We start from the raw sequence: 26,706 nt of genomic DNA, 5'->3' as shown, positions 1-26,706 counted from the left end.
AAGTTGTGGGGAAGCTTCATAATTTTGTGTCCTTCAATTATAACAATTTGGTTTGTCGTCAACTTTCGCCAAAGGAGGCTCTAGTGGCGACCTCCAGGTTGGTGAGATACCTAGAGTGGTGAGGGCCATTTGAATGGCGAGAGTTATCTTTTCCAAGTGTGGTGAGTCCCTTCTTGCATTGAGTGGTGATGACTGTCTAAGTGGTGTGGGCTTCGTACCTTGCGAGTGGCAAGGGCCACATGTGACAGTCAGATTCCCGTGATCCGTAAGGAGAAAGACCGGGTAAGCCGTGCAATCCCACACCGCCTGGGGAAGGTCAAGTGTGATGATTCTAAGACTGTGTAGGTATGGGACTACACAGTTGAAGATGGCTTAAATGGATTGATGGGTGCTACCTATATCAACAAGATGCATCTTCTTTTCGGTAGCCCATCACTTGAGAACTCCAAAGTTAAGCGTGTTTGACCTGGGGTAATCTAGGGATGGGTGACCTCTTGGGAAGTTTTCTTAGGAAGCATGTGAGTGAGGACAAAGCATGCTGAAAAGACTCGTGTTGGTTTGTAGGGCCAGTTGTCATTCCAGAAAGCAGCCATAGTGACGTGGGGCGTCACACCACATGAGCGGTAAATGGCAAGGGCCACTTGAATGGCGAGTTGCGAGGGCCACTTAGCGAGTGGCAAGGGTCACTTGAATGGTAAATGGTGATGGCCACATGAACGATAAATGGCGAGGGCCACTTAGCGAGTGGCGAGGTCCCTCTCTTTGAGTAATTGGCGAGGGAAATCTTCCCCGAGAGTGGCAATGTCCCTCATATTTAGTGGCGAGGGGCTATCTCCTTGATGAATGATGAGGGTCATCTCCTTGACAAGTAGTGAGGGTCATTTTCTGTGAATGGCGACAGCTAGACTGACATTAACTGGCGAAGGTCATCTTTCCTCCAAGTGGCAAAGGTTCCCTTATTGCAATAGATGAAGCCTTTTTGCCTAAGTGCTCTACAAATGGTGAGGGGTAGCAATCATTCTTGCCTAGTCAACGCATTTTCACATATGTCAAACTATGGTGTCTATCATGTCATCATACTAAAAATATGTATAATAATATTTTTCTAAAATTATAATAAAATGTTAGAAAATATTTTAAAAAATTAAATTAATAAATGTAAGGTGTTATTGTCTCATTAAAGTAAAATTGGAATATAAATAAATTCAATGAGATATTTTGTACTGTTTTATAAAACACAGTATTATAAATTGGGATATTTGCGGCAATAATGCCTATGTAGTTAAGTTTGTTGCACTTAAATGCTTATGTAAAAAATTTGGCTGCAATAATGCCTACCGTTAATGTTTTGGTGCAGCCATTGGTCCCTGAGCCGTTAGGGGTATACAGGGTACACGTGGTGATAACTCTACAAAATAGAGTTATTTTACCACTTTTTATATGCTAATTGTTGCTTAGTTCTTGAGTTTTTAATTAACTTATTAAGATTTTATGTAATTTTTAATTTATTAATCTTATTGTAGTTTTATAGATTTTTTTATGTTTTTATAGATATTTTATTATAATATGTGTAATTTAATTATATGAAATTTGTATTGTTAAGTTAGAAGTTAAAAGTGTAATTCTTTTGAACTTAAATGCTATATTAAATTAAATTATAATCAATATTTTCAATTAATTAATATGATTTATTTATAATTGAAGAGATTTGATTATTATTTAATTTAATTTAATTTTTTTTTATGGTGTAGGAATTGTTGTATCTTTGTTGTGTTTTGAAAATAAAGAAATAAATAATGGCATTTTCAAGGAAAGGAAGGAGCAAAATGGCATAGAAGCCCAGTCGGCCCAGCCATTCGGCCCAATTCCTCCTGCCCAGGCCCAGCCCGCATGGCCCAGGCCCAGCCCGCCTGTCCCTGGCCCAGTCCGCCTGCCATCTTTAGCTCTCCACATTGCCTTCAGCTTCTCCACACAGTTGCCTTCACGCCTGCCAACCGTACGGCCCAGAAGTTTTCCTTCAAGGCCCAGCTGCTTCATTGAAGCTCTTGCCTCCAACGCCTGGCAAGCCTCCCACGGTCAGCCTTGCGCCAGCTGTCCATTGCATCCAAGCCACTGCCCTCTTCAGCCAAAGCAACCCCACGCCCAACTAGCCTCCCTGCAGCAGCCACTTGCCAGCCCAAACCTATGCCACCAACATTTTGAGCCCATAAAAATGTCAATTTGTACTCTTGTCCCCTATATTAAAAAATGCCACTTTTTACCCATTTTCTATACACTTTTACCCCAAAATCATCATCACTCCTACAATTTACCCCTATTTACCACATTATTATTAATTTAATCAATTTACTTAATTTAAATTGATTATTTTAATAATCTCATTTTGGCTATAAATAAGGGTTTTGAAGACTATTTTGGGGTGCTTAATTTTGGTTACCATCTTTTTCTCTCATTTTCTCTCTACCATTCTATCTTCCATTTGGGTTTTTCAAGAGCATTTTGCAAGTATGTATGTCTTTTATTTTGTAATTTCTACTCTAGTTATGTGCTTCTAATCTTTTTCATAAGATTATTAAGATCATGATGAAGCAACTTGTAACTAGGTAATATTTATGTTGTATGTTGATTTCCCTTGTAATACAACAAAGTTTATGGATTTTTCTTCTACATATATTTCTTTCATCTTAAATATCTTGTATTTTAGATTGTTAGAACATATTTACACTTTGTTCTTCATTAGTGCATAAACATAATATTCTTTGTGTAAGATGTGTCATTAAATTGTACACATCCATGCTTAGAACAAAAATATTATGTTTTGCCTTATAAATAATGTTCATTGATTTATTTGTTATTTCATTAGATTGATTTACACTAAATGCTTTGAAATTATAATTTTGAAAAGTGAAGAAAAATCCTAACTTTTTATAAGAAATTTGTGTTTAAAATTATAAATATTTTGGAAAAGGATAGTTTAAATTATTTTAACTATCACTAAAACTTGGGAATCAATATACTAATAAATATTATTAAACTTACATTTTGTGGATTCTAGTATCTTAATAATCTTTTCTTTTAATACTTATTTTCAACTCATTATTGGTTTATTTTCATTATCTTAAAAAGCTTTATTTTTCAATATTTCATTTTATGTTCATACTATTAAAACTTATCAATCTTTGGAACTAGGTTAGAATTTATTACTTTTGATTTAAAATAGTTTCATTTTCGATTTTAGACAACTCCTTTGGGTTCGACATCCTTGCTTACGATCACTATTCTATATGGACGATTCGTGCGCTTGCGATATATAAATTTTTAAACATACCCGTTTAGGGTCCATCAAGTTTTTGGCGCCGTTGCCGGGGAGTTGCAAGAGAAAAGAAACGAATTTATCTCAAGGTTAGTGAATTCTTCTACTAGTTATTTTAATTTTTTTTACACTTAAAAAAAAAACAAAAAAAATATATATCTATAAAATCTAAAAAAAAAAAAGATAAAAAGAAATTTGGGACGGTTCAACCACCCATCAAAAAAAATATATACTTATATTTATATTTATTGTTTTTTTTTTTTAGTTGACGGCACTTGTGCCTCCTATCTATCCTTTTAATTTTTATAGTCGATGGCACTTGTGCCTCCTAATTTTATTATAATTTTGTTGTAATTTTATTTCTTTTATATCTTTGTTAATTGATGGCACTTGTGCCTCTTGACATTTGTTGTAATTTTCTTTATTTATATTGTTGTAATTTTTATTTTATTTAATTTCCGCAAATTACTAGTTGATGGCAATTTTGCCTCCTAGCTAGTTGATGGCAATTTTTGCCTCCTAGTCCTCTATCTTATGTTTAAGTTGATGGCACTTGTGCCTCCTAGTTTTTACCTTAATTTTGTTATGGTTGATGACATGCTATGCCTCCCTACTCTTGCTTAAATTTTAGTCTTATTTAATTTTTGCCTTATTTTTCTTTGTCTTCTTTAATATTTTAGCATAATATTGTGAAAAATACTTGGAAAAAAAAAAAAAAAAAACCCTAAATCTTGTCCTTTCACCATAAGCAATTCTTGCTTAAAGGAAATTTGACCAAAATTCCCATCCGCCTCTACTAATTAACCTCGGGGAGTTGTTAGTAGTGCGCGAGTAAGTGGAATCAAATAGGCCTGGGGACAAGTAAACCATAAGAATTATATTGTTGTGAAATCTCTAAAAATTCTAAGTATGCTCTGTGGTTGCGGTTTTAACTGATCTTCCACATCAGAAAATTGTTTGTTTGAGATTATCCTTGTTGCCTTGTTTGTGAAAAATTGTATGCATCATTGGGAACGTAACTCTAAAAAACGATTAGTAAAAAGACGTTTATCTTTGTTTGAAATTGAAAGTGTTAGTAAAAATTTGAGCATCATGGAACCTATTGCTAATATTGTTGATGAAAATGTTGTGCCTGAAAAAACTTTGCTTGAATATTTTGCACCTATTTCATCTAATGCTCCTTCATGCATTGTTTTACCTACTACTTCTGCTACTCATTTTGAGCTTAAACCCGCAATCATTCAATTATTGCCATCTTTTTATGGGTTAGATAGAGAGGATCCTTACATGCATATCAAAGATTTCTTAGAAATTTGCTCAACATTTAAATTTCAAAATTTTTCTGATGAGTCGGTCAAACTAAGATTGTTCCCTTTTTCATTAAAAGACAAATCAAAAGCCTGGTTAAATTCCCTTCCCACGGGGTCTATAACTACATGGGATCAACTTTATAATAAATTCTTACTGAAATTTTTTCCTATGTCTAAAACTGATAGTCTAAGGAGAGAAATCTCCGAGTTTTTTCAAAAAGATAATGAAGAGTTTTATGAATGTTGGGAAATATTTAAAGATTTATTATTAAAATGTCCTCATCATGGTTTTGAAAAATGGAGACTTGTAAAATATTTTTATGATGGTTTGACTCCCTCTAATCGTCAAATGATTCAATCTATGCATACTGGAAAATTTTTAAAATTTCAAGGACAAGAGGCGTGGGACACCCTTGAAGATTTATCTGTCAATTCACAACAATGGAATTATTTTGATCCTAGGTCTAGGTCAACTAATTCACCAAAAAGAGGAGGAAGGTATGAAGTAAAAGAAGAATTAGACTTAAGAACATCCTTAGACAAATTAGCGAGAAAAGTAGAAGCTTTAGCCATAAGCCAAACTATAAACTCTCCAATTCAACCTAGAAAAGATGTTTGTTCTATATGTTCTAGTCCTTGCCATAATGCCCAATCATGCCCTTCCTACCAAGAAGCCTTTTCTGAGGAGGCCAATGCACTTCATACTTATGGGAAACCAAATGATAGCCCATTTTCGTCCACCTACAATCCAAATTGGAGAAACCATCCGAACTTTTCATGGAGACAAAACCAACCCCAAATGAATCAAGGGCACCAATACAACACACAAAACCAAGCTCATGCCCCACAAAATCAACCATATCCGCAACAAAGAAAACCTTCCTTAGAAGATACTTTACAACAATTTATGCAATCCACCCAACAAATCCTACAAAATCAATCTCAATCTATTACCAAACTCGAGACACAAGTAGGACAACTCGCCACTGCTTTAGCTGATAGAGAAAAAGGAACATTCCCTAGTCAACCTATCCCTAATCCAAAAGGTCAATATGAGATAGGAAAGTCTAGTCATAATGGAGAAGTCAAATCAATTTCAACTCTTAGGTCTGGAAAGAAAATTGTCAAACCCGATTACATACCCGAGGTTGAAAATGAAAAAGAAAAAGAAAAGAGTCAGCCTCCTAGTTCTAATCTCAATGACTCATCAAACAAAGAAACTCCAATCCATCCTTTCATTCCAAAAGCCCCATTCCCACAAAGATTACTTCCAATTAAAAAAGGCGGCCAATATAATGACATCTTAGAAGTTTTTAAGCAAGTTAGTATCAATATCCCTTTCTTAGATGCCATTAAACAAATTCCTGCCTACTCTAAATTTTTAAAGGATCTTTGTACTGTTAAAAGAAACACTAATGTTCCTAAAAAGGCGTTTTTAACTGAACAAGCTAGTTCCATTATTCAATATAAGAGTCTTGTTAAATATAAAGATCCTGGGTGTCCCACAATTTCATGCATTATTGGTGATCATTTTATTAACAAAGCTTTACTTGATTTGGGTGCTAGTGTGAATTTATTGCCTTATTCTGTTTATAAGCAACTTGGTCTTGGTGAGCTAAAACCTACCTCTATAACTCTTCAATTAGCCGATCGTTCAGTGAAAATTCCTAGAGGCATTATAGAGGATGTTTTGATAAAAGTTGATAAATTTTATTTTCCTGTTGACTTCATTGTTCTTGATACTCAACCTGTGGAAAATATGCATGCTCAAATTCCTATCATTTTAGGTAGACCATTCTTAGCTACATCTAATGCAATCATAAACTGTCGTAATGGTGTTTTGAAATTATCTTTTGGAAATATGACTGTTGAATTGAATGTTTTTAATGTTGCTAAATCTGTTGAGTGTGAGGAAATACATGAAGTTAACATGATAGATAGCATATGTGAAGATGATGGAAATGACTTACTTGACTTTTGTGAAAAATACTTTGGTATGAACTTGCATGTTGATGACTCTAATGATGATGTGAATTCTTTGGTAGAGCCTATACCCTTAAATGAAACCAAAGTTGAACCTTTTTCACCCTTAGATCATGTTCAATCAATTTCTGAGTCTCCAAAGTTAGACCTTAAACCTTTGCCAGAAAATTTAAAATATGCTTTTCTAGGAGAATCTGAAACCTTACCTGTTATCATAGCTTCTGCTTTAGATAAAGAACAAGAAAACAAGTTGTTAGATGTCCTTAGAAAACATAAAGAAGCCATAGGTTGGACCATTGGAGACATTAAAGGAATTAGCCCATCCATATGTATGCATAGAATCCATCTAGAAGAGAATGCTAAAACCTCTCGGGAATGTCAAAGAAGATTAAATCCAAATATGAAAGAAGTAGTTAGAGAAGAGGTCATAAAATTGTTAGACGTAGGTATCATTTACCCTATTTCTGATAGTCAATGGGTTAGTCCTGTTCAAGTTGTGCCTAAGAAGTCTGGGATTACGGTTGTTGAAAATGAAAAAAATGAATTAATCCCTACTAGAGTACAAACGGGGTGGAGAGTGTGCATAGACTATAGAAAGCTGAATAATGTTACTAGAAAAGACCATTTTCCATTACCTTTCATTGATCAAATGCTTGAACGATTAGTTGGCCATGCATATTATTGTTTTCTTGATGGGTATTCGGGATATAACCAAATCCCCATTGCCTCAGAAGATCAAGAAAAGACTACATTTACATGCCCTTTTGGGACTTTTGCCTATCGTCGCATGCCTTTTGGATTATGTAATGCACCCGCGACTTTTCAAAGATGTATGATTTCGATTTTTTCTGACATGGTTGAAAGATTTCTTGAAGTATTTATGGATGATTTTTCTGTGTTTGGTTCCTCTTTTGATGAATGTTTGCACCATCTTTCACTTGTTTTAATTCGTTGCAAAGAGAAAAACCTTGTGCTCAACTGGGAAAAATGTCATTTTATGGTTAAAAAAGGAATTGTTTTAGGTCATGTAATCTCATCTGACGGCATAGAAGTTGATAAAGCTAAAGTTGATCTTATTTCAAAACTTCCCCCACCTAAAACTGTGAAAGAAATTAGATCATTTTTAGGTCATGCCGGTTTTTATAGAAGATTTATAAAAGACTTTAGCAAAATTTCTCGGCCTTTATGCCATTTACTTGGAAAAGAAAATGCTTTTGTCTTTGATAATAATTGCCATGTTGCCTTTGAAAAATTAAAAAGTTTGTTGACTACTGCACCCATTATTCGACCTCCTGATTGGAAAATACCTTTTGAAATAATGTGTGATGCTTCTGATTATGCTATAGGTGCTGTCTTAGGACAAAGACTTGAAAAAATACCTCATGTAATTTACTATGCTAGCAAAACTTTAAATGATGCTCAATTAAATTATTCCACAACCGAAAAAGAATTGCTTGCTGTTGTTTTTGCATTGGAGAAATTTAGATCTTATTTGTTAGGATCTAAAATTATTGTCTATTCTGATCATGCTGCATTAAAATATCTCTTATCGAAAAAAGATGCCAAGTCTCGTTTGATCCGTTGGATCTTGCTTTTACAAGAATTCGACTTAGAAATACGTGATAAAAAAGGATCTGAAAATGTTGTTGCTGATCATTTATCTAGACTAGTTGTTGAAACTATACATGATTCCACTCCTATCACTGAAACTTTTCCTGATGAACAATTAATGCATATTTCTTCATTACCTTGGTATGCTGATATTGTTAATTATTTGGTCACTAAAGAAATACCATCTCATTGGTCTAAGCATGATAAATCTAAATTTTATTCTGAGGTGAAAAACTTTATTTGGGATGATCCTTACTTGTTTAAATACTGCCCTGATCAAATAATTAGAAGATGCATTCCAAACTGTGATCAGTCTAAAATCATATCTTTTTGTCATGATCATGCATGTGGAGGACATTTTAGTGGTAAGAAAACAGCTGCTAAAGTTTTACAATGTGGTTTTTATTGGCCTACTATCTTTCATGATACTTATGTTTATTGTAAAGCTTGTGAACGTTGCCAAAAGTTAGGAAGTTTAACTAAAAGAAACATGATGCCTTTAAATCCTATTCTTATTATTGACATATTTGATGTTTGGGGCATTGATTTTATGGGACCATTTCCTAACTCTTTTGGTAATCTTTATATTCTTGTTGGAGTCGATTATGTATCTAAATGGGTTGAAGCTATTGCATGCCACACTAATGACCACAAAGTTGTGCTTCGTTTTTTGAAAGAAAATATATTTTCCCGTTTTGGTTCACCACGTGCTATAATTAGTGATAACGGTACACACTTTTGTAACAGGCCATTTGAACATTTGATGAAACAATATGGCATTACACATAAAGTCTCAACACCATATCACCCACAAACTAGTGGTCAAGTTGAAGTGTCTAATAGGGAAGTTAAGCACATCTTAGAAAAAACTGTGAATCCAACTAGGAAAGATTGGTCCTTAAGACTCACTGATGCATTATGGGCGTATCGTACCGCGTACAAAACACCCATTGGCATGTCACCCTACAGACTTGTGTATGGGAAGGCGTGCCACTTACCTGTTGAGTTAGAACATAGAGCCTTTTGGGCAATTAAGCAGTTAAACTTTTCTTTAGACAAGGCAGGTGAGAAACGAAAACTTCAACTAAATGAACTAGACGAAATTAGGAATGATGCATATGACTATTCAAAAAAGTATAAGGATCGCATGAAATTTTACCATGATAAAAATATTTTGCGAAAAGATTTTTATCCAGGTCAGAAAGTCCTTTTATACAACTCTCGTTTGCATTTATTCCCGGGAAAGTTACGCTCTAGGTGGTCCGGTCCTTACATTGTTCGTATTGTTTTTCCACATGGAGCTATTGAAATTGAAAATCCTAAAAATGGTGATATATTTAAAGTTAATGGACAAAAATTAAAACCATTTTTAGAATTAAAATCTGATGAAGTGGATGAGATACTCCTTGAGGACCCTGTTTACCATGCTCTTTAGATTCCTGTGTGATCTTGATAACTTGTGTTTTATTTGTATTGTTGTTTTATGTGTGATTTAATTTTTGTTAGTTGTATCTTGTTCTCTCTTCGCAATGCACAATATCGAGGTACGACCATTCTAAACTTTACACTCTTGTCAATTTTAATTTATATTTATATTTTGACACATTGAGGACAATGCTTACATTAAGTTTGGTGGTATCGAGTTTTATTGTGTTTTTTCTGTGTTTTATTTATGTTTATTTGAAAAAAAAAAAAAATTTGTTGTTGTTTTAGTTGTTCATTTTCATAAAAATTCAAAAAAAATATATATTTAAAAAAAAAAAAAAATTGGTGATATTTTTCATTTTCAATGATAAAAATCCTGATTGAGTTTGAAGTTAATTCTCTTAAAAATATGAATAATTTTTAAGCTTTGTTTTTAATTATAGGGTCAATTTTGCTTGTAACAAAAAATACATTTTTCATAACAAAAACATTCTTATTTCCTATAAGTTTAAGTGGAAAATAATTTTAAATGAAAACCTATTTTCTAAAAGCAAAATTGACAATTTAATTAATTACATAAGCTTAACTTTTATTCATAATAATTTTTTAGAATTATTTTCATTGTACAATTTTTGAGAAAATCATTTTTATATCACCAATAAAAAATGTGTGTTTTAATTTTTCTTTTGCTTGAGGACTAGCAAAACTTTAAGTTTGGGGGTGTGATAACTCTACAAAATAGAGTTATTTTACCACTTTTTATATGCTAATTGTTGCTTAGTTCTTGAGTTTTTAATTAACTTATTAAGATTTTATGTAATTTTTAATTTATTAATCTTATTGTAGTTTTATAGATTTTTTTATGTTTTTATAGATATTTTATTATAATATGTGTAATTTAATTATATGAAATTTGTATTGTTAAGTTAGAAGTTAAAAGTGTAATTCTTTTGAACTTAAATGCTATATTAAATTAAATTATAATCAATATTTTCAATTAATTAATATGATTTATTTATAATTGAAGAGATTTGATTATTATTTAATTTAATTTAATTTTTTTTATGGTGTAGGAATTGTTGTATCTTTGTTGTGTTTTGAAAATAAAGAAATAAATAATGGCATTTTCAAGGAAAGGAAGGAGCAAAATGGCATAGAAGCCCAGTCGGCCCAGCCATTCGGCCCAATTCCTCCTGCCCAGGCCCAGCCCGCATGGCCCAGGCCCAGCCCGCCTGTCCCTGGCCCAGTCCGCCTGCCATCTTTAGCTCTCCACATTGCCTTCAGCTTCTCCACACAGTTGCCTTCACGCCTGCCAACCGTACGGCCCAGAAGTTTTCCTTCAAGGCCCAGCTGCTTCATTGAAGCTCTTGCCTCCAACGCCTGGCAAGCCTCCCACGGTCAGCCTTGCGCCAGCTGTCCATTGCATCCAAGCCACTGCCCTCTTCAGCCAAAGCAACCCCACGCCCAACTAGCCTCCCTGCAGCAGCCACTTGCCAGCCCAAACCTATGCCACCAACATTTTGAGCCCATAAAAATGTCAATTTGTACTCTTGTCCCCTATATTAAAAAATGCCACTTTTTACCCATTTTCTATACACTTTTACCCCAAAATCATCATCACTCCTACAATTTACCCCTATTTACCACATTATTATTAATTTAATCAATTTACTTAATTTAAATTGATTATTTTAATAATCTCATTTTGGCTATAAATAAGGGTTTTGAAGACTATTTTGGGGTGCTTAATTTTGGTTACCATCTTTTTCTCTCATTTTCTCTCTACCATTTTATCTTCCATTTGGGTTTTTCAAGAGCATTTTGCAAGTATGTATGTCTTTTATTTTGTAATTTCTACTCTAGTTATGTGCTTCTAATCTTTTTCATAAGATTATTAAGATCATGATGAAGCAACTTGTAACTAGGTAATATTTATGTTGTATGTTGATTTCCCTTGTAATACAACAAAGTTTATGGATTTTTCTTCTACATATATTTCTTTCATCTTAAATATCTTGTATTTTAGATTGTTAGAACATATTTACACTTTGTTCTTCATTAGTGCATAAACATAATATTCTTTGTGTAAGATGTGTCATTAAATTGTACACATCCATGCTTAGAACAAAAATATTATGTTTTGCCTTATAAATAATGTTCATTGATTTATTTGTTATTTCATTAGATTGATTTACACTAAATGCTTTGAAATTATAATTTTGAAAAGTGAAGAAAAATCCTAACTTTTTATAAGAAATTTGTGTTTAAAATTATAAATATTTTGGAAAAGGATAGTTTAAATTATTTTAACTATCACTAAAACTTGGGAATCAATATACTAATAAATATTATTAAACTTACATTTTGTGGATTCTAGTATCTTAATAATCTTTTCTTTTAATACTTATTTTCAACTCATTATTGGTTTATTTTCATTATCTTAAAAAGCTTTATTTTTCAATATTTCATTTTATGTTCATACTATTAAAACTTATCAATCTTTGGAACTAGGTTAGAATTTATTACTTTTGATTTAAAATAGTTTCATTTTCGATTTTAGACAACTCCTTTGGGTTCGACATCCTTGCTTACGATCACTATTCTATATGGACGATTCGTGCGCTTGCGATATATAAATTTTTAAACATACCCGTTTAGGGTCCATCACGTGGCACAACCCGATTGGGTTAAACTATTAAAATTTTAAAAAATAAAAAATATATATTTCTGTTTTCTAATCTAAAATAAAAAAAAAAAACTAACCATTAAAAATATAACAAAAAAAACTGATTGTCTTAATAACATTTCTAAAACTAATCTAAAACAAAAAAATCTAAAAATTCCTTACTCAGAATATTACACAAAATATAACAATCGAAAACCCAATCGGATGAATCCCTAAAAATTCTTTACCCAGAAAGTTTAAAGGAGGAGCTTGAGAGAAATCAGTCAAGGAATCCATCCATTTCGCGATAGAAGCACGGAAGAGACGACGGAGACTTTGCCTCCACAATGTCGACCATTTGACAACCGGAGGAACAACCACCCGACTATGGTGATTTCTTTTCTTTTGTACAGAACCTGTTGACTGGGTTTCATTTCTTCTCAAAGTGTTTTTACAATTTTTTGGGGGGAATGATAATGATACTTTATATAGAGCAGTTTGGGCGGGGAAAGGTATTGGTTTTCAAGTTTTTGGGGGAGGGAGAGTTTTGTTGATTTACAGTAGGTGGTATTATTACATTTGTGTCAAATTGTTGTTGGGAAGCATGTGCATACAATTGACGGAGTGGGGTCCATTGGAATATATGCTTTGTTTGTTGTGGGAATATTTGTTGTTGTGGTTTATGGTTCAATCGTGTGGTGGACTATGTTGCTCTTCAAGTGTGTGAAGTATATTATGTTTCGGTTTGTGTGCGTATGAAGTGTTGACATAGCAGTTTTTATTTCTGTTGACTAGGGCAGTATTCTAAACCAGAGTTGTCTTTATTTAACAGGTGGCCATACTAACATCTTCACTATTGCAATACACCATGGGGGAAGTTGGTTTACTCCATTCGACAATAGAAGATATAAATGAGGTAAAGTTGATTATGTTGATTGGGTGGATACTGGTTACTTCACTAAGATGGAATTGGATGGAATGACCTTGAACTTAGGACATAAACTTCCAATGGGTTTTATAGGAAAGGTGCTTAATATGGACTTCATGGTGGTAGGGGATAAGAAGATCCTAACAATTGTGGAGGATATTGAGAGGAATCGGGCTACAAAGATTGACATATATCTTGTTTTTCCTTAAATAGTCAGACCTTTAGATTTGAAGGAAGATTCAGAAACTGTTAAACATGTCTCTGCTACCACTTTACCTCCTCTGAAAAGATGTATTATTGAGGAACTACCAGATGATTGTGATGTCCATGCAGATGTTGTTGGTATCCCTGTTGATGCAACCATGGATGGGGAACAAGAAGAGTTTGATGCTGATCAATATTCAGAGGAATTTCAGGATGCTGACTTTGATGAACCTGATGAAGAGGAATATGAAAAATAGTTTGACTACATGGATTATGAAAGTGATATGGAGAACCAAATACCAGAGGTGGTTGTGCTTTCAGATTTAGAGGATGATATTGGTGATGTAATGGAAGATACAGTTGAGGAGAACCAAGAACCGGTTCCGGGTGACAGAAATGGGAAAGGAAAGCAAGCTGATGTGAGGGAAAATACAGCTGAGGAGAGCCAAGACAAAGTTCAGCGTGACAGAAAAGGGAAAGGAAAGCAAACTGGCTGTAGTAGAAGAGAGAATGACGAAGATTTCATATTGGAGGAGGAAGAATTTGAGCAAGATGTTGAAGCTGAGATAGAGATGGGTACACAATCTGACCCCATGAAGTGGTGGCGATCAGTTTCAGATTTTTGTACTCAAAATGTTGATGATGGAACTCAGATGGTATATGTTCTGAGGAGAAGTTACACGAATTGAAATCAGATGATGAGTTTGATGTTGGTAAAAATTCCAAAGAATTCAACCCGAAAACCAAAATGCAAAACTTCCAATTTGTTCTTGGCATGGAATTTGCCACTGTTACAATTTTAAGGAATGCAATAAGGGAGTACTTTATTGAAGGTGATCGAGAATATGTATTTATTGCCAATGATTCAAATAGAGTTAGAGTTAAGTGCAAGGGTGAAAACTGTGAATGTATGTTGTTTGCTTCAATAGTTAACAAGACAGATGGCAAGACAATGAGGGTTAAAACACTTGTTGTCAAGCATAGTTGTGGCATTGTTTTGAACAATAAAAAGCTAACCTCAACTTGGCTTGCAAAGCACTTTTTGGAGCAATTTAGGCTAAATCCGAGTATGTAATACACTGAATTTAGGGAGATAACTGCAAGGACCAAGTACTCACTTGTGTCTAGCTGGACATTTTACAGAGCCAAGACAAAAGCAAGGAAGATGTTTGAAGGGTCTGTCAAGGAACAATACACCATTCTTGATGATTACTGTAAAAGGTTGTTGGCTACCAATCCTGTCTCTACAGTGAAGTTGAAAACTGATTTGGTTAATGGGAAAATGACATTTCATCGTATTTATATTTGTCTTAAGGCATGTAGAGATGGCTGGTTTGAGGGTTGTAGACCTCTAATTGGTCTTGATGGCTGCTTTTTGAAAGGATATTGTAGGAGAATTTTATTGGCTGCAGTAAGCATTGACGGTAATAATTCCATGTGTTCCCATTGCCTAATGTGTTGCTGAAAAGGAAAACACTGAGGTTTGGACTTGGTTCTTGGAGCTATTGAAGGATGATCTCGGGAATTTGAGTCCTACCAAGGTGACAATGATGAGTGATCGTAAAAAAGGATTAGAAAATGCAGTGGGAGCCATCTTTAGTGGGTGTGAGGTGAGGTATTGTGTTAGACATCTTCATGCTAACTTTAAAAAGGAATATCCTAGGCTTTTACTTAAGCAACTTTTGTGGGCAGTAGTTAATACTACAACACAAGCTGAGTTTGCTCGAGCAATGCAAGAAGTCAAGGATGTCTCGGATGGTGCTTACAATTGGCTGGAAAGGAAGAACCCCACATAATGGAGTAAGTCACATATTTCAGAGTACCCAAAATGTGACATTTTGGTGAATAATTTGTGTGAGAGTTTCAATGCAGCCATACTTGATGCTCGCGACAAGCAATTATAACTTTACTAGAGAAAATTAGATTTTGGTTGATGTCTCAGTTTTATAACAAAAAAGCTAAGTTGGAGAAGATGACTCAACCTGTGGGGAAGAGAATTTTGAAGATAATTGAGAAGCCAAAAGAGGTTGCAAAGCATTGTCTGGTTACTAGGTCTGACAAGTTTGTGCTTCAGGTTCAATGCAGCAATGGTAGTGCCTTGGTTGTCAATTTGGAATTCAAAACTTGTACATGTAGGAGGTTTCAACTATCTGGGCTTCCTTGTGCCATGCACTAGCTACTATCTGGTTCATGGGAGGTAATGTCTTTGATTAAGTCCACAAATTCTATAAAAAAGAATCGTTGCAAAAAGCATATGAACAAAGTGTGCACCCTATGCCTAGTCCAGATATGTGGCCTCAGACAGGACTCAACTCAATTGATCCACCACCTAAGACGAAGCTGCCTGGAAGACCTAAGAAAGCTAGGAGAAGCGAGACAGGTGAACCTCCACCTGCTTCAAAGAAAGCTCGAAGAACTGGACAAGTTAAAACATGCAGCAATTGTCTGAAAACAGGGCACAAGAGAGAAACATGCAAATTTGCTAAGGTGGTTAAGGTATAAACTTTATGCTTTCTTCTCTTCCTAGATAAATTTTATCAATGATTAAATAATGAATTAGGATTAGTTGCTTTATCATTGTTTTGTGAATTTGGAGCTAAATATTTGTTTGTTCAACCTATTTTAGAATCGTGTGGTCAAAAAGCGAGATCGTCCACCACTGCAGAAACCAATTGAAGCCACACTTTTAAGGAAGGAAAGAAGGCTGAAACAACATGCTAAAGGAGGAATTAGTGGTGCAAAGAATGCTCAATTCGATACTGTCTGACTGGAAGGAGTTTCATCTTTTGATTTTATTTTGAACTAGTGGTCGAATCTTGTATTTTGGTGTCTGTTATGTGTTATGCAAAGTTGATATTTGGATGTTGTGGTTGATGGCTGTTTTTTGAGTCATTAAAGTGTTATGTTGACCATTTTAGAGTCATGTACAAATCACCTTTTGCACATATTATATAGACTTGTTGATCATATATGTTTTCTGAGTCATGACAAGGTCATGCTGGCCATGATATTGGTCATGTACAGATCAGATACATTTGGCTTTTTAGGCCTATATTTTTGTACCTATCTCTTATGATAATGAATGTAACTAGTTGTTGATCATATTTATTTCACAAAATGCATAAACTAGAATACTTAATTCAAAAAGCTTGCTGAATTTGAATACTTAGTTTTGGGCAATCAAGTTGACCATCAAAATAGACCAAGATAGATTACATTGATTCAGTGTTTCATTTTACAACAAAATTCATTACAAATCAATGCCTAGGGTGCAATAGCTTTGTCATTGCCAATACTACACATGAAGATTACCCAAAAATAAACTAACAATACCAACAACTTCTACTTTGATTTTGTAGCCCAAATAACCACAACCAATAGAATTACAGCAAAATACAAAGTATTCAAAAAGTAGTAACACTACATTCGACCTCCATCATTTACTTTACCCCTGCTTTCAGCACAACTTTCACGGCTTTTTCTTCCAACATTTTGAAGGTTGTGAGATTATGTCTCAAATCCATTTGAAGAACCATTGCATTGTCGATGACTTCCAATGTCAGTTGTTGTATTTAGGGATGTGATTTCAGTTTCACGGTCACCAATTTTTCTTAGTAGTCTAGGGATGACCACTTTTGCTCGTTGGCACATGGGAGGGTCTATTTATTCAAAGAAATTACACCCACCATGAATCTGAGTTAACCCAAACATACAAAGTTTCTAGTCAATATCCATAATAATTTATTCAATGAATCAGATTACAAAAACAAATGGAGACCAATCTTATCCGATACTTGTTGCATGTTCTGAATCTTCGCCCAGGATTTTTGTTTGTCCAAGCCGTTCTTTCTACCACTGACCTTGGTGGTCGACAATGGCAATTTTTGTCAATCTCCATTAACCTACTGCAAAAGATGTCCTAACTCTCAATTCGAAGGAATTACAAGTTCTCTTCTAGTGGGTTGAAGTGCTATACTGTCGGGGGGGGGGAGAGCGTCAAGGTGAGGTCGGGGGGAAAGCGTCGAGGTGAGGTCACCTTCTCTGGGTGTGGGTGTTCGATCGTCTTTTCTAGGGATGTTTTGTGACTGTGAGGTTTGCATATCATTTTTTTAGGTTAGAGATGTTATAATCTCATAATATTAATTGTTTTTGTTTTAGATTAGTTATAGAAATGTTATTAAGATATTAAACAAAAAAGATTTTAGGTTTTGTTAATATTTTTTAAAATTTTAATAATTTAACACAATTGGGTTGTGCCACGTGTACCATGTATACCCCTAACGGCTCAGGGACCAACGACTGTACCAAAACATTAACGGTAGGCATTATTGCTGCAAATTTTTTTACATAAATATTTAAGTGCAACAAACTTAACTATATAGATATTATTGCCGTAAATATCCATTTCTAAATTAATATTGTTAAATCTATAAAAGGGTAAATAAATATTTAAGCAAAACACAGTCAAATAAATAATTTATTATACTTTTGTAAAGTGCATGAGACACCATCCCTTATATTATAATGTTAAACTCCTTTTTTTTTTAAATAATAATTATCTCTCTCCAAAAAATTATAACTCATTTAGAATAAAAAATTGTTTTATAATTTATTTTTCTTACATGAATAAATTATTATGAGTTTGAATCCTTATCTTTTAACCAGTCTTTTATACAATTGTTCAAACATGCACATAAAATAATAAAAAAAATTCAATAAAAAAAATTAGTTAGAAAAACACATGATACAAAATACTTTTGTTATTTATATATTTCTCTATATATACAGTTCGACAGTATTGAATTAGCACGACATATAAAATCAATATTTTTCAAATATAAAATATTATTAGTAAATATCCACTTCAGTTCCTTATAGATTCAGTGAATAAGATGTTAATTGATATATCAAAATAATAAGATTTTAAATGGTTAAAGAGAATGTCTAACAATAATTATTACAAACTAATGATTGAGGTAATCAGGTAAACATGTTAAATTTAGACGATAAACATGAGTAATTAAAAATAAAGTTGAGAATAATTGTTTATGAAAATGAAACATAAAAACAAAATCAGAACCAAAAAATAAAATAAAAAAATAAAAGACAAAAGAAAAGTGCACGTATGGCACTGCGAAATTTACGGGAGGAGACAGAACATTGTGAAGAACAAAAGTTTTGGGGTGGGGGTATTACAGTAAAATTAAACTTTCCTTAATAAAAAAACCCTGAAGAGAAATATTTCATTATTTATTTCTCCGTGTTTTCAACGCAACCGCTCGCTAGAAGTAGGAGTAGAACACAGCTATTTTTCTCACCATCCAAACAGCAAAAATTTGCTAGAAAAATCTCTGCAGTAGCTACTAGAAGAAGAAGAAGAAGATGTCGTGGCAAGCTTACGTAGATGACCATCTGATGTGCGAAATCGATGGCAATCATCTCTCTGCTGCGGCCATCATCGGCCATGATGGTAGCGTTTGGGCTCAGAGCGCCACTTTCCCTCAGGTATATTTTCTTTTTCATTATTTCATTGTTTTTCCTTCATTTATTTGATGCAATTTTGAGATCTGATTGTTCACTTTTGTTTATTTCACTGCATGTTGTTTGTTGTGTTTTATTTGCTTCTTTAATTTTTATTCATTATTATTATTTTTTTTGTGAAAGGGTTTTGGGTTTGTTTGTTGATTCGTTAATCAGGATTTGTGGTCTAGTTGTGATTTGATTTGGGATTCAGGGATTGCGCTATAAGTATTTTTTACATCATTTCTGTGCTCAATCGAGTTATTTAAATTGCCATGTTTGTACTTTATTGAACGATGTGTGGACAGGTTTTCAGGTAATGGAATATATTAGTAGTTTAATACAACCACCCAGTGAAGGTTTAGCTTAGAAGGCTTTTCAGTTAAATTGTGAGTGCTTTTCTGGAGGTGGGATTAAAGGCATAATATTATAAAAGAAACTGTCATTAAAAACTTGCAAATGCTGCCTGGTATTGGAAAACTGGAATAGAATGAGAGGAGAAAGATTTCTTTATATTGCATGCGGATCTTTCTCAGGAAGTTTTAGGGCCTGTTTGGCTGTTTGGCGTAGCTTTTACAATGGGTTAGGACTGTTTGACATAGCTTTTACAATGAGTTAGGACTGTTTGGCATGGCTTTTACAAGGGGTTTAGGTCTGTTTGGCATGGGCTAGGCCTGTTTGAATGAAATATTAAGTGTTTTTTTGGTTTGCAACGTCTTTTTTTTTTAAGGAAGCGGCCCCCATGGAGCAGCTTCTTCTTCAGGAAGAGCTTCGAGCCTTTAACTATAACATGATTGAAGAGTTTCAATAAAAATACTGCTTCTTCCGGACGAGTTTTATTAAATTGAATTAATGCAAAAGATTTTTTTATTAGTTGTGATCAAATTTTTTAATTCCATAGGTGCTCTTAGATCATAACATCATTACTTATTTTGATAAGATATATTTACAAGAAACTAACCGTCGCCCCGCTACCACGCGCCCCCACCCAACCACTGTCCACACGCTCACTCATTCAACCACTTTTGAGGCTAGCTCACTTAACCACCCTTAAATCTTTGACATTAAAACACTTTACTTATTTTGATAAGATACATTTATGATAACTTAATCGCTGCACCACCCACACGCGCACCCACCCGACCACCGCCCACACGCTCACCCATCCAACCACTTGAGGCTAGCTCACGTGATCACCCTTAAATCTTTAACATTAATAAATTACGAAATGAAAAGAGTTTATACCTTTTTGGCCCTAAGTTTTATCTCATTACCTTTTGGACCCTATGATTTGTAAATTAGTTCAAGTAGAACCCTAAATTCGATTTGTCAGCTCAAAGTTTTCTCAACTCCTTGACCGTCATTGTTCTTCATAAAATATTTAAATTTAATCAATTTCTATGTTGTAGTTTTTAAAGGCTGTGTTATAGTTCAGAAATATAAACGCATACCTCACACTCTCATTGGTATTCTTGACCGCAATGTCTCTTATTTGTTTTGATTTTTCTTATTATTTATTGCTTATATGCTTGATGTTAATGTTGATTTAGTTCAAGCCCGAAGAAATAATTGGCATCATGAATGACTTTAACGAGCCTGGAACACTTGCACCAACTGGCTTGTATCTTGGTGGCACAAAATACATGGTGATCCAAGGCGAGCCAGGTGCTGTTATCAGAGGAAAGAAGGTGAGAAACTTGGATATGATTGTTTTACATTTTTGTTCTAATATGTGCACATCTTCTAAATCTCTCTACGTTTTTCCCCCTATAAATGGTTTGCTCACTCCTTAAAATGTAGACATTGTGACAGGGGATTTGTTGCATATTTATAAGCTTAACTTCAAAGCTGAGTGACAGTCTCTTGTAATTTGAAAATATTAAATTTTACAGCGACTTCACCCTGGTCTGACTCTATTTCCGAGGACATGTTTAGGCTTTTCAAATAGTCGGCTTTCACATAAAGAGCAATGAATTTCTTCCAAACCTCTATCCAACTTTTTCTTCAACTTCCTACACAGTTAAAGAATAAATAGGAATACATGCCATTGTTTCCTTTGTAATTGTGAGTGTGAATACATTCCTTTGTAATCCAGCTTCATGGTATTGGCGGGGATTCTTCTTTTTGTATTTTATTGGAAAAAGACGGGAGGGGGTGTTTAGACTCTACATGATTTTGTGTAGTGTGATTGGCTTTCTCACAGTATCACTTTTTTCTTTTCTTTCAGGGTGCTGGTGGTGTTACTGTTAAAAAGACTAGTCAGGCTTTGATCATTGGTGTGTATGATGAGCCAATGACGCCTGGTCAATGCAACATGATTGTTGAGAGGCTTGGAGATTATCTCATTGATCAGGGTCTCTGATTTCATTGGTATGTCATATTTATGCGAGTCCCCAAGGTTCCATACACATTGTATCTGCCGATCTGCTTCTTAATCCTGGATATGGTTGCAGTGAAATATGTTACACCTATTAAAAGTCATAGAGAACTCATATGGAACAAAAAGTTTGGTGCTTTAAAAAGTAGGTACTATGGTTTTTGTCTTTGTATTCCTTCAATGGATGGTATTTTGATGATTTTTAAGTGAGGTTATTGTCCAATGTTTTGAGTCATAAATGTGGTAAAATTGATTGGCATAAATTATAAAGAGTCTTGTTTATCTTTTAGATTTTCTCTCCAGCCTTCGGTTCTTTCACTCGTTGTGCTTGTGTTCATCTTTTGGGCTACGAGATTGCAGCAGTTCTTTAGCATTTTTAGAAGCTTCTTTTTAAGACAGCATTTTTTTACTCCTTTCATCTTATTTATGTGATTAATTTTAGGGACACATAAACGTCATTACATCTTTTATATACACTGCATAAAAAAAGTTTTAATGTTACAACTTACAAGTCACGATATGCAAACGCTACTTGAGTTGGTATTGTTTTTAAAATTGGGTGACATGTATTATAATTTAAAATATTAAAATAATTAAAGTTAACTTTTGTATAGAATGCCATTCTAAGTGGTTTTGGATATTTTCTTGGTATGGTTTGGTGCATGAAATTGAATGGTCGTTGTTGTATGACCAAATTCTAAAAAAATTCATGGAAGGACCTGTCCTGACTTGACCAATTGGGTCCCCTGATAAAGGTTGACGTTCGAAACGGCAAGATATACTCTTCATTTTATGGCCATTACATAATCCTGCCAATGAGATTGGAATGATTGGCATTTAATTATTCATGGAAAATAAAATATAAGCGATAATCGTATAATATTGGATTTGAAATCTTTTGCTACTAGTTCAAAGCCAATACATTACAAAGGACAAAAGACACTTGAAAGGCATTCACTACTAGTCCTAGCCTCCTAGGTGGGATTCTTTCCCATCATCACGTAATATCGTCTAGTGTAAATTTTCCTAACATCCTCGTTTTATAATGATAACAAAGACGATACTTTTATGATTATATCACAAGCCAAGCCAACATTGTTAGCATGGCACCACAATTGCCAACCACAGTTAAAACTTTTTATAATAAATATTATTATTCTTTTCAGAATTAAATTAAAATATTAATATTTAAATACTTAATATTATGACAAATAACCCTCTTGCCCCCTCACTCTTTTGCAAGAAGTTCTGATTTACTCCATATCATTTGTCTTTATGTCCATTTGCCCCATAATTTACAAATGTAGTTGTTAATTACTCCATTTCTCTATTCTAAAACTAAATTTACTACTTATTATGTAAATAGGGCAAAAACAAACTACTATTTATTGAATATACTCTTTATAACCTTTTAGTAATACACATAAAATAGAAATAGACATATATAAAAAAGTAAGTATAAATACATATGAAGTTTGTTTTGGCAACAAAAATACATACAGTTACTCTTTTAGTGTGGACGTTGATTTCTGGGCCGTTAAGTGTGCCAAGTGGTACACGTGCTAGTACCCGATTGGTGGCAAAATTTACTTTTGGGAAATTTACGGTATAAATACTTATGTAATTCGTTTTGTTATACTTAAATGCTTATATAAAAAATTTGGTGTAAAAATAACTACTATTACTCTTTTATTACGAATATTGGTCTCTAGGTTGTTAAGTGTGTCAAGCGGCATGTGGCAGCACCTGATTTGCGACAAAACTCGCTTTTGGAAAATTTGTAGCATAAATATATATGTAGTTCGTTTTGTCATATTTTAATTCTTAAGTAAAAAATTTGTTGGAAAAAATTAAATAAAAAAATTATTTATCTCAAAAAATTACTAAAATATAATTAACAAATTATTGAAATGCTAATTAAAACAAAAAAAAATTAAATATTCATCTTTAAAAAGCTAAGAATTTTAAGATAAATTTTTAAATTCTTAGTTTTAAAAATTCATCTTAGTATTTGTTTGAATTCATCTCAAAGTATTTTTTTTCAAATTCATCATAAAACAATATTAAAGTCTTAATTTTTTTAAGATGAATTTTTAGTAGTTCTTGTTAATTAATATTTTAATAGTTTATAAAGTAGATTTTAGTAATTTTACACAGCTATTTAAGTGTAACAAAACGAACTGCATAAGTATTTATGCCACAATTTTCTTTTACTTGTATGTTTATTTCCATTTCATATGTGTATTACTAAAAAAAACTAAATATTCAATAAATAATTGTTTGTTTTTACCCATTTATATAATAAGTAGTAGATTTGGTTTTAGAATAGTGAAATGGGGCAAATTAGAACCACATTTATAAATTAAGGGGCAATTAAACATAAAGATAAGTGATATAAGATAAATGACAACGACTTGAAAAGTGAGGGGGCAAGAGGTTATTTGTGAAATTAATTTACGAAACAAAACTATATTTATTCAATCTAATAATACGCAACTACCACCTTTAGATGGGATGGGGTGGTGCGGTCTTGGACATTAAGCCTAAGATTGGGGATCCAAATTTCCCATGCACATCTAAGTGTGTGTGTATGTACATAAATATTGTCTCGTACATGTGTTATTTGGTCCTTTGAGTTGGTGGTTGTAACGACCCAAAATTGCTAATAAGGCTTAAGGGCCTTGATTAATGTGCTAAGAAGGCATAATGGGAATTATGTGTGATTTTAATGAGTAAGATGCATGATTATGATTTAAAGCATGTTATATGACTAATTGAATATTTGTGATGCATGACTATGTGTATTAGTATGCATGTAGGCCCCGATTAGGTTAGAAGGTCATAATCGTAATTTTGGCCATTATGGGCATAACTGCTTCGATATATGTGATAATTGTTGAGACCACATTATTATGTGGATATATCTATGATCTGTGACTCAAGACGATCCTAGTGAGCAAAGTAGCGAGAAAGTCGTGGCGGGGATTTATACCCGGCTCGGGGTGAGCCTAGGGGTATAAATGGGAATTTAGTGAGTATACTGGAGTCTATCTTGACATTGAGGAATATTATTGGTGATTAATTAGGTATCGGGAATTAAGCGGGAAATATTAGAGACATTCGAGGAATTAGCGGGAATTGGGTAAAATGACTAAAATGCCCATAAGTGGATTAAAGGGTTAGAAATCAAGGGGAGGGCATTAAGGTCATTTGGCTTGCAATGGATAGATATGCTGAGGCTTTATGTTAGTGGGAATTGTAGAAAGTAATAGAAGTCTGAAAGAAAGGAAGGGAGAAAAGAAGGAAAAGGAAGAAAAGGAAAGGGAGAAAACAGAGAGAGTTTTCTAAGGTCGGTTTATGCTTCCTTCATCAGTTTCTTGAGGATTTTTGGAGCAAAGTTCAGAGGAGAGCTGGGTTAGGCTGAGCATCAAGGATTGTGACGCCCCAGATCACTATGGCTGCTTTCTGGAATGACGACTAGCCCTACAAACAAAGACAAGTATTTCCAGCGTGCTTTGTCCTCACTCGCACACTTCCTGGGAAAACTTCCCAGGAGGTCACCCATCCCTAGATTACTCCAGGCCAAGCACGCTTAACCATGGAATTCTCATGTGATGGGCTACCGAAAAGAAGATGCACCTTCCTGATATAGGTAGTACCCATCAATCCATTTAAGCCCTCTTCAACTGTGTAGTCCCATACCTACACAATCTTAGAATCATTACACTTGACCTTCCCCAGGCGGTGTGGGATTGCACAGCTTACCCGGTCTTTCCCCTTACAAATCACGGGATTCTGACTGTCACAAGGATCCTAAGCTAGGTTTGAGGAATTGGCAAAAGTTTAGCAAGAACTCACCAACACTTAAGGTGAAATTTTGTAAGTCTCTTCAGTTCTGGTTTTGGTTCTTAACTAAGTTATCTAAGCTGTGTTGATGGGGAATTCTAGGGAAGTTGGAGCCAAGAGTTGAGGAAAAGCAAGCCAAGGAGGTCTAGAGACAACTTGAGATCGAATTCCATTAAAAGGTATGAAGTTCTGAGCTCTAGACTTTGGTGTTTTGACTGGTTTATGTTGAGTTCTGAGTATAGGGTCAGCTATGGTGAATTTTGGGATTAGAGATGCATGTAATTGAGTTTTGAGTACTTGGGGTGCTTGGGATGAGTGGAGTATGTTCATAAGGTTGTTTTTGAGTTTGGTAAAGGTTTGGAGAAGTTTTGGTTGAGGTTGGTTCGAGGAAATCGTAGGAAGGGAAAACTGGTGTTGGTCTGTCTGTGACTAGCACTAGCCTTTGGGCGCTGTAGCGCTAGGCCATGCATGCTGAGGGGATTTTGCTTCTGTTTGTAGCGTTGTAGCGCCCTCCAATGAGCGTTGTAGCGCCCTCCAATGAGCGTTGTAGAGCTGCCCTGCTTTCAGAAAGGGATTTTAGGGTTATTTGCAAGGGTTTTTGACCAAGGGTTTGGGGTTTGATTCCACCACCTTGTTTGGTGAAGCTAGAACTTCCCGGGGGCTCGGGATTGGCCCCGAGGCTAGGTTTTGAACTTGAGGATCGATGATGACTTTGGCCTATGGTTGTATTTAGGTGAACGCTAGGGCTCGAGGGGGATCATGCTCAAGGAGTCGAGTGATCAAAGCTAGCATATCGAAAGGTAAGAAAACTGCACCCGATTATATGATTGTGTTGGGACTAAGTGCTCCCGATATTTGTATCGTGTCAATGATGGTATTATGCCATAGGACATGTAAAAACGGTCTAAGGGTGCCGTACATTATATTTGCGCACAGGGCGCGGCTCGGCCACTGGTAGCCGAAGGCAGCTTAATATTCACTAAGCTCGGTTTAAGCGGGCCGAAGTCAGTGGGATAACGAAGGGAGCGGCCTGAGGGCGCTAGCCCTAGTTATCATTTGAGAACTGATATATGATATGTTTAGCATGTGGAATACTTGATTATACTGAATACTTATATGGTTGAGAATATGTGATGCAATATGAAATATTGATTTGTCTGTTGATTGCTTATGCTCTACTATTGTGTTTTCTTGCTGGGCCTTGGCTCACGGGTGCTACGTGGTGCAGGTAAAGGCAAGGGCAAGTTGGACCAATCCTGAGATGGAGAGCTGCGGAGTTGAATGTACATAGCCAGCTGTTCGATCGCCATGGTCGAGGAGTGGATCAGGACAGGGATTGCCTAACTGTCTGTTTTGCCTTAATATGGCTTGATATTGTATCTAAATCTTATGACTTTTGTAAACGGTCTTTGAACTCAATGTTTTTGGGATCCCATGTAAACACATAATGTTTCTTATGATAAATGTGGCTTTTAAGACCAAAATGTTTTAACCCTAGTTCCTTTATAGTTTCAGTAACACGTT

The 26,706-nt window shown here is 34.5% G+C and overlaps 2 protein-coding genes and 1 non-coding gene across 3 annotated transcripts in view; 2 read left to right on the top strand and 1 right to left on the bottom strand.

Moving 5' to 3' along the window:
* LOC133795374 (uncharacterized) overlaps positions 1–13,696 on the top strand; it is a 31,009-nt gene extending 17,313 nt beyond the window's left edge. Inside the window, exons 2-6 of the mRNA XM_062232825.1 lie at positions 5,157–5,798; positions 5,970–6,074; positions 6,957–8,525; positions 9,030–9,621; positions 13,453–13,696. Coding sequence (XP_062088809.1) covers positions 5,157–5,798; positions 5,970–6,074; positions 6,957–8,525; positions 9,030–9,621; positions 13,453–13,696 — 3,152 coding nt within the window. The remainder of the gene's footprint in view (positions 1–5,156; positions 5,799–5,969; positions 6,075–6,956; positions 8,526–9,029; positions 9,622–13,452) is intronic.
* LOC133798885 (small nucleolar RNA R71) lies at positions 4,808–4,914 on the bottom strand. Its single transcript, XR_009876101.1, has one exon. It is a non-coding gene; the product is annotated as a small nucleolar RNA R71 (small nucleolar RNA).
* A 4,981-nt stretch (positions 13,697–18,677) lies between the features above and the next one.
* LOC133797134 (profilin) lies at positions 18,678–21,625 on the top strand. The gene is made up of 3 exons (XM_062234942.1): positions 18,678–18,944; positions 20,510–20,647; positions 21,187–21,625. The coding sequence occupies exons 1-3, from the start codon at positions 18,822–18,824 to the stop codon at positions 21,319–21,321; spliced, it is 396 nt and encodes a 131-aa protein (XP_062090926.1). The 5' UTR covers positions 18,678–18,821; the 3' UTR covers positions 21,322–21,625.
* Positions 21,626–26,706: the final 5,081 nt, after the last annotated feature.

This window comes from Humulus lupulus, chromosome 8 (assembly GCF_963169125.1).
Source record: "Humulus lupulus chromosome 8, drHumLupu1.1, whole genome shotgun sequence".
Taxonomy (NCBI): domain Eukaryota; kingdom Viridiplantae; phylum Streptophyta; class Magnoliopsida; order Rosales; family Cannabaceae; genus Humulus; species Humulus lupulus.
The sequence above is the reverse complement of the archived record's forward strand: the minus strand, read 5'-3'. Positions and strand labels throughout refer to the sequence as shown.

Bases quoted from the DNA above. Each gene is read 5' to 3' on its own strand.
- LOC133797134 (XM_062234942.1), top strand. From the start codon at position 18,822: ATGTCGTGGCAAGCTTACGTAGATGACCATCTGATGTGCGAAATCGAT. The intron at 18,945-20,509 runs GTATATTTTCTT...ATGTTGATTTAG, and splicing joins AGAGCGCCACTTTCCCTCAG to TTCAAGCCCGAAGAAATAAT. The intron at 20,648-21,186 runs GTGAGAAACTTG...CTTTTCTTTCAG, and splicing joins CTGTTATCAGAGGAAAGAAG to GGTGCTGGTGGTGTTACTGT.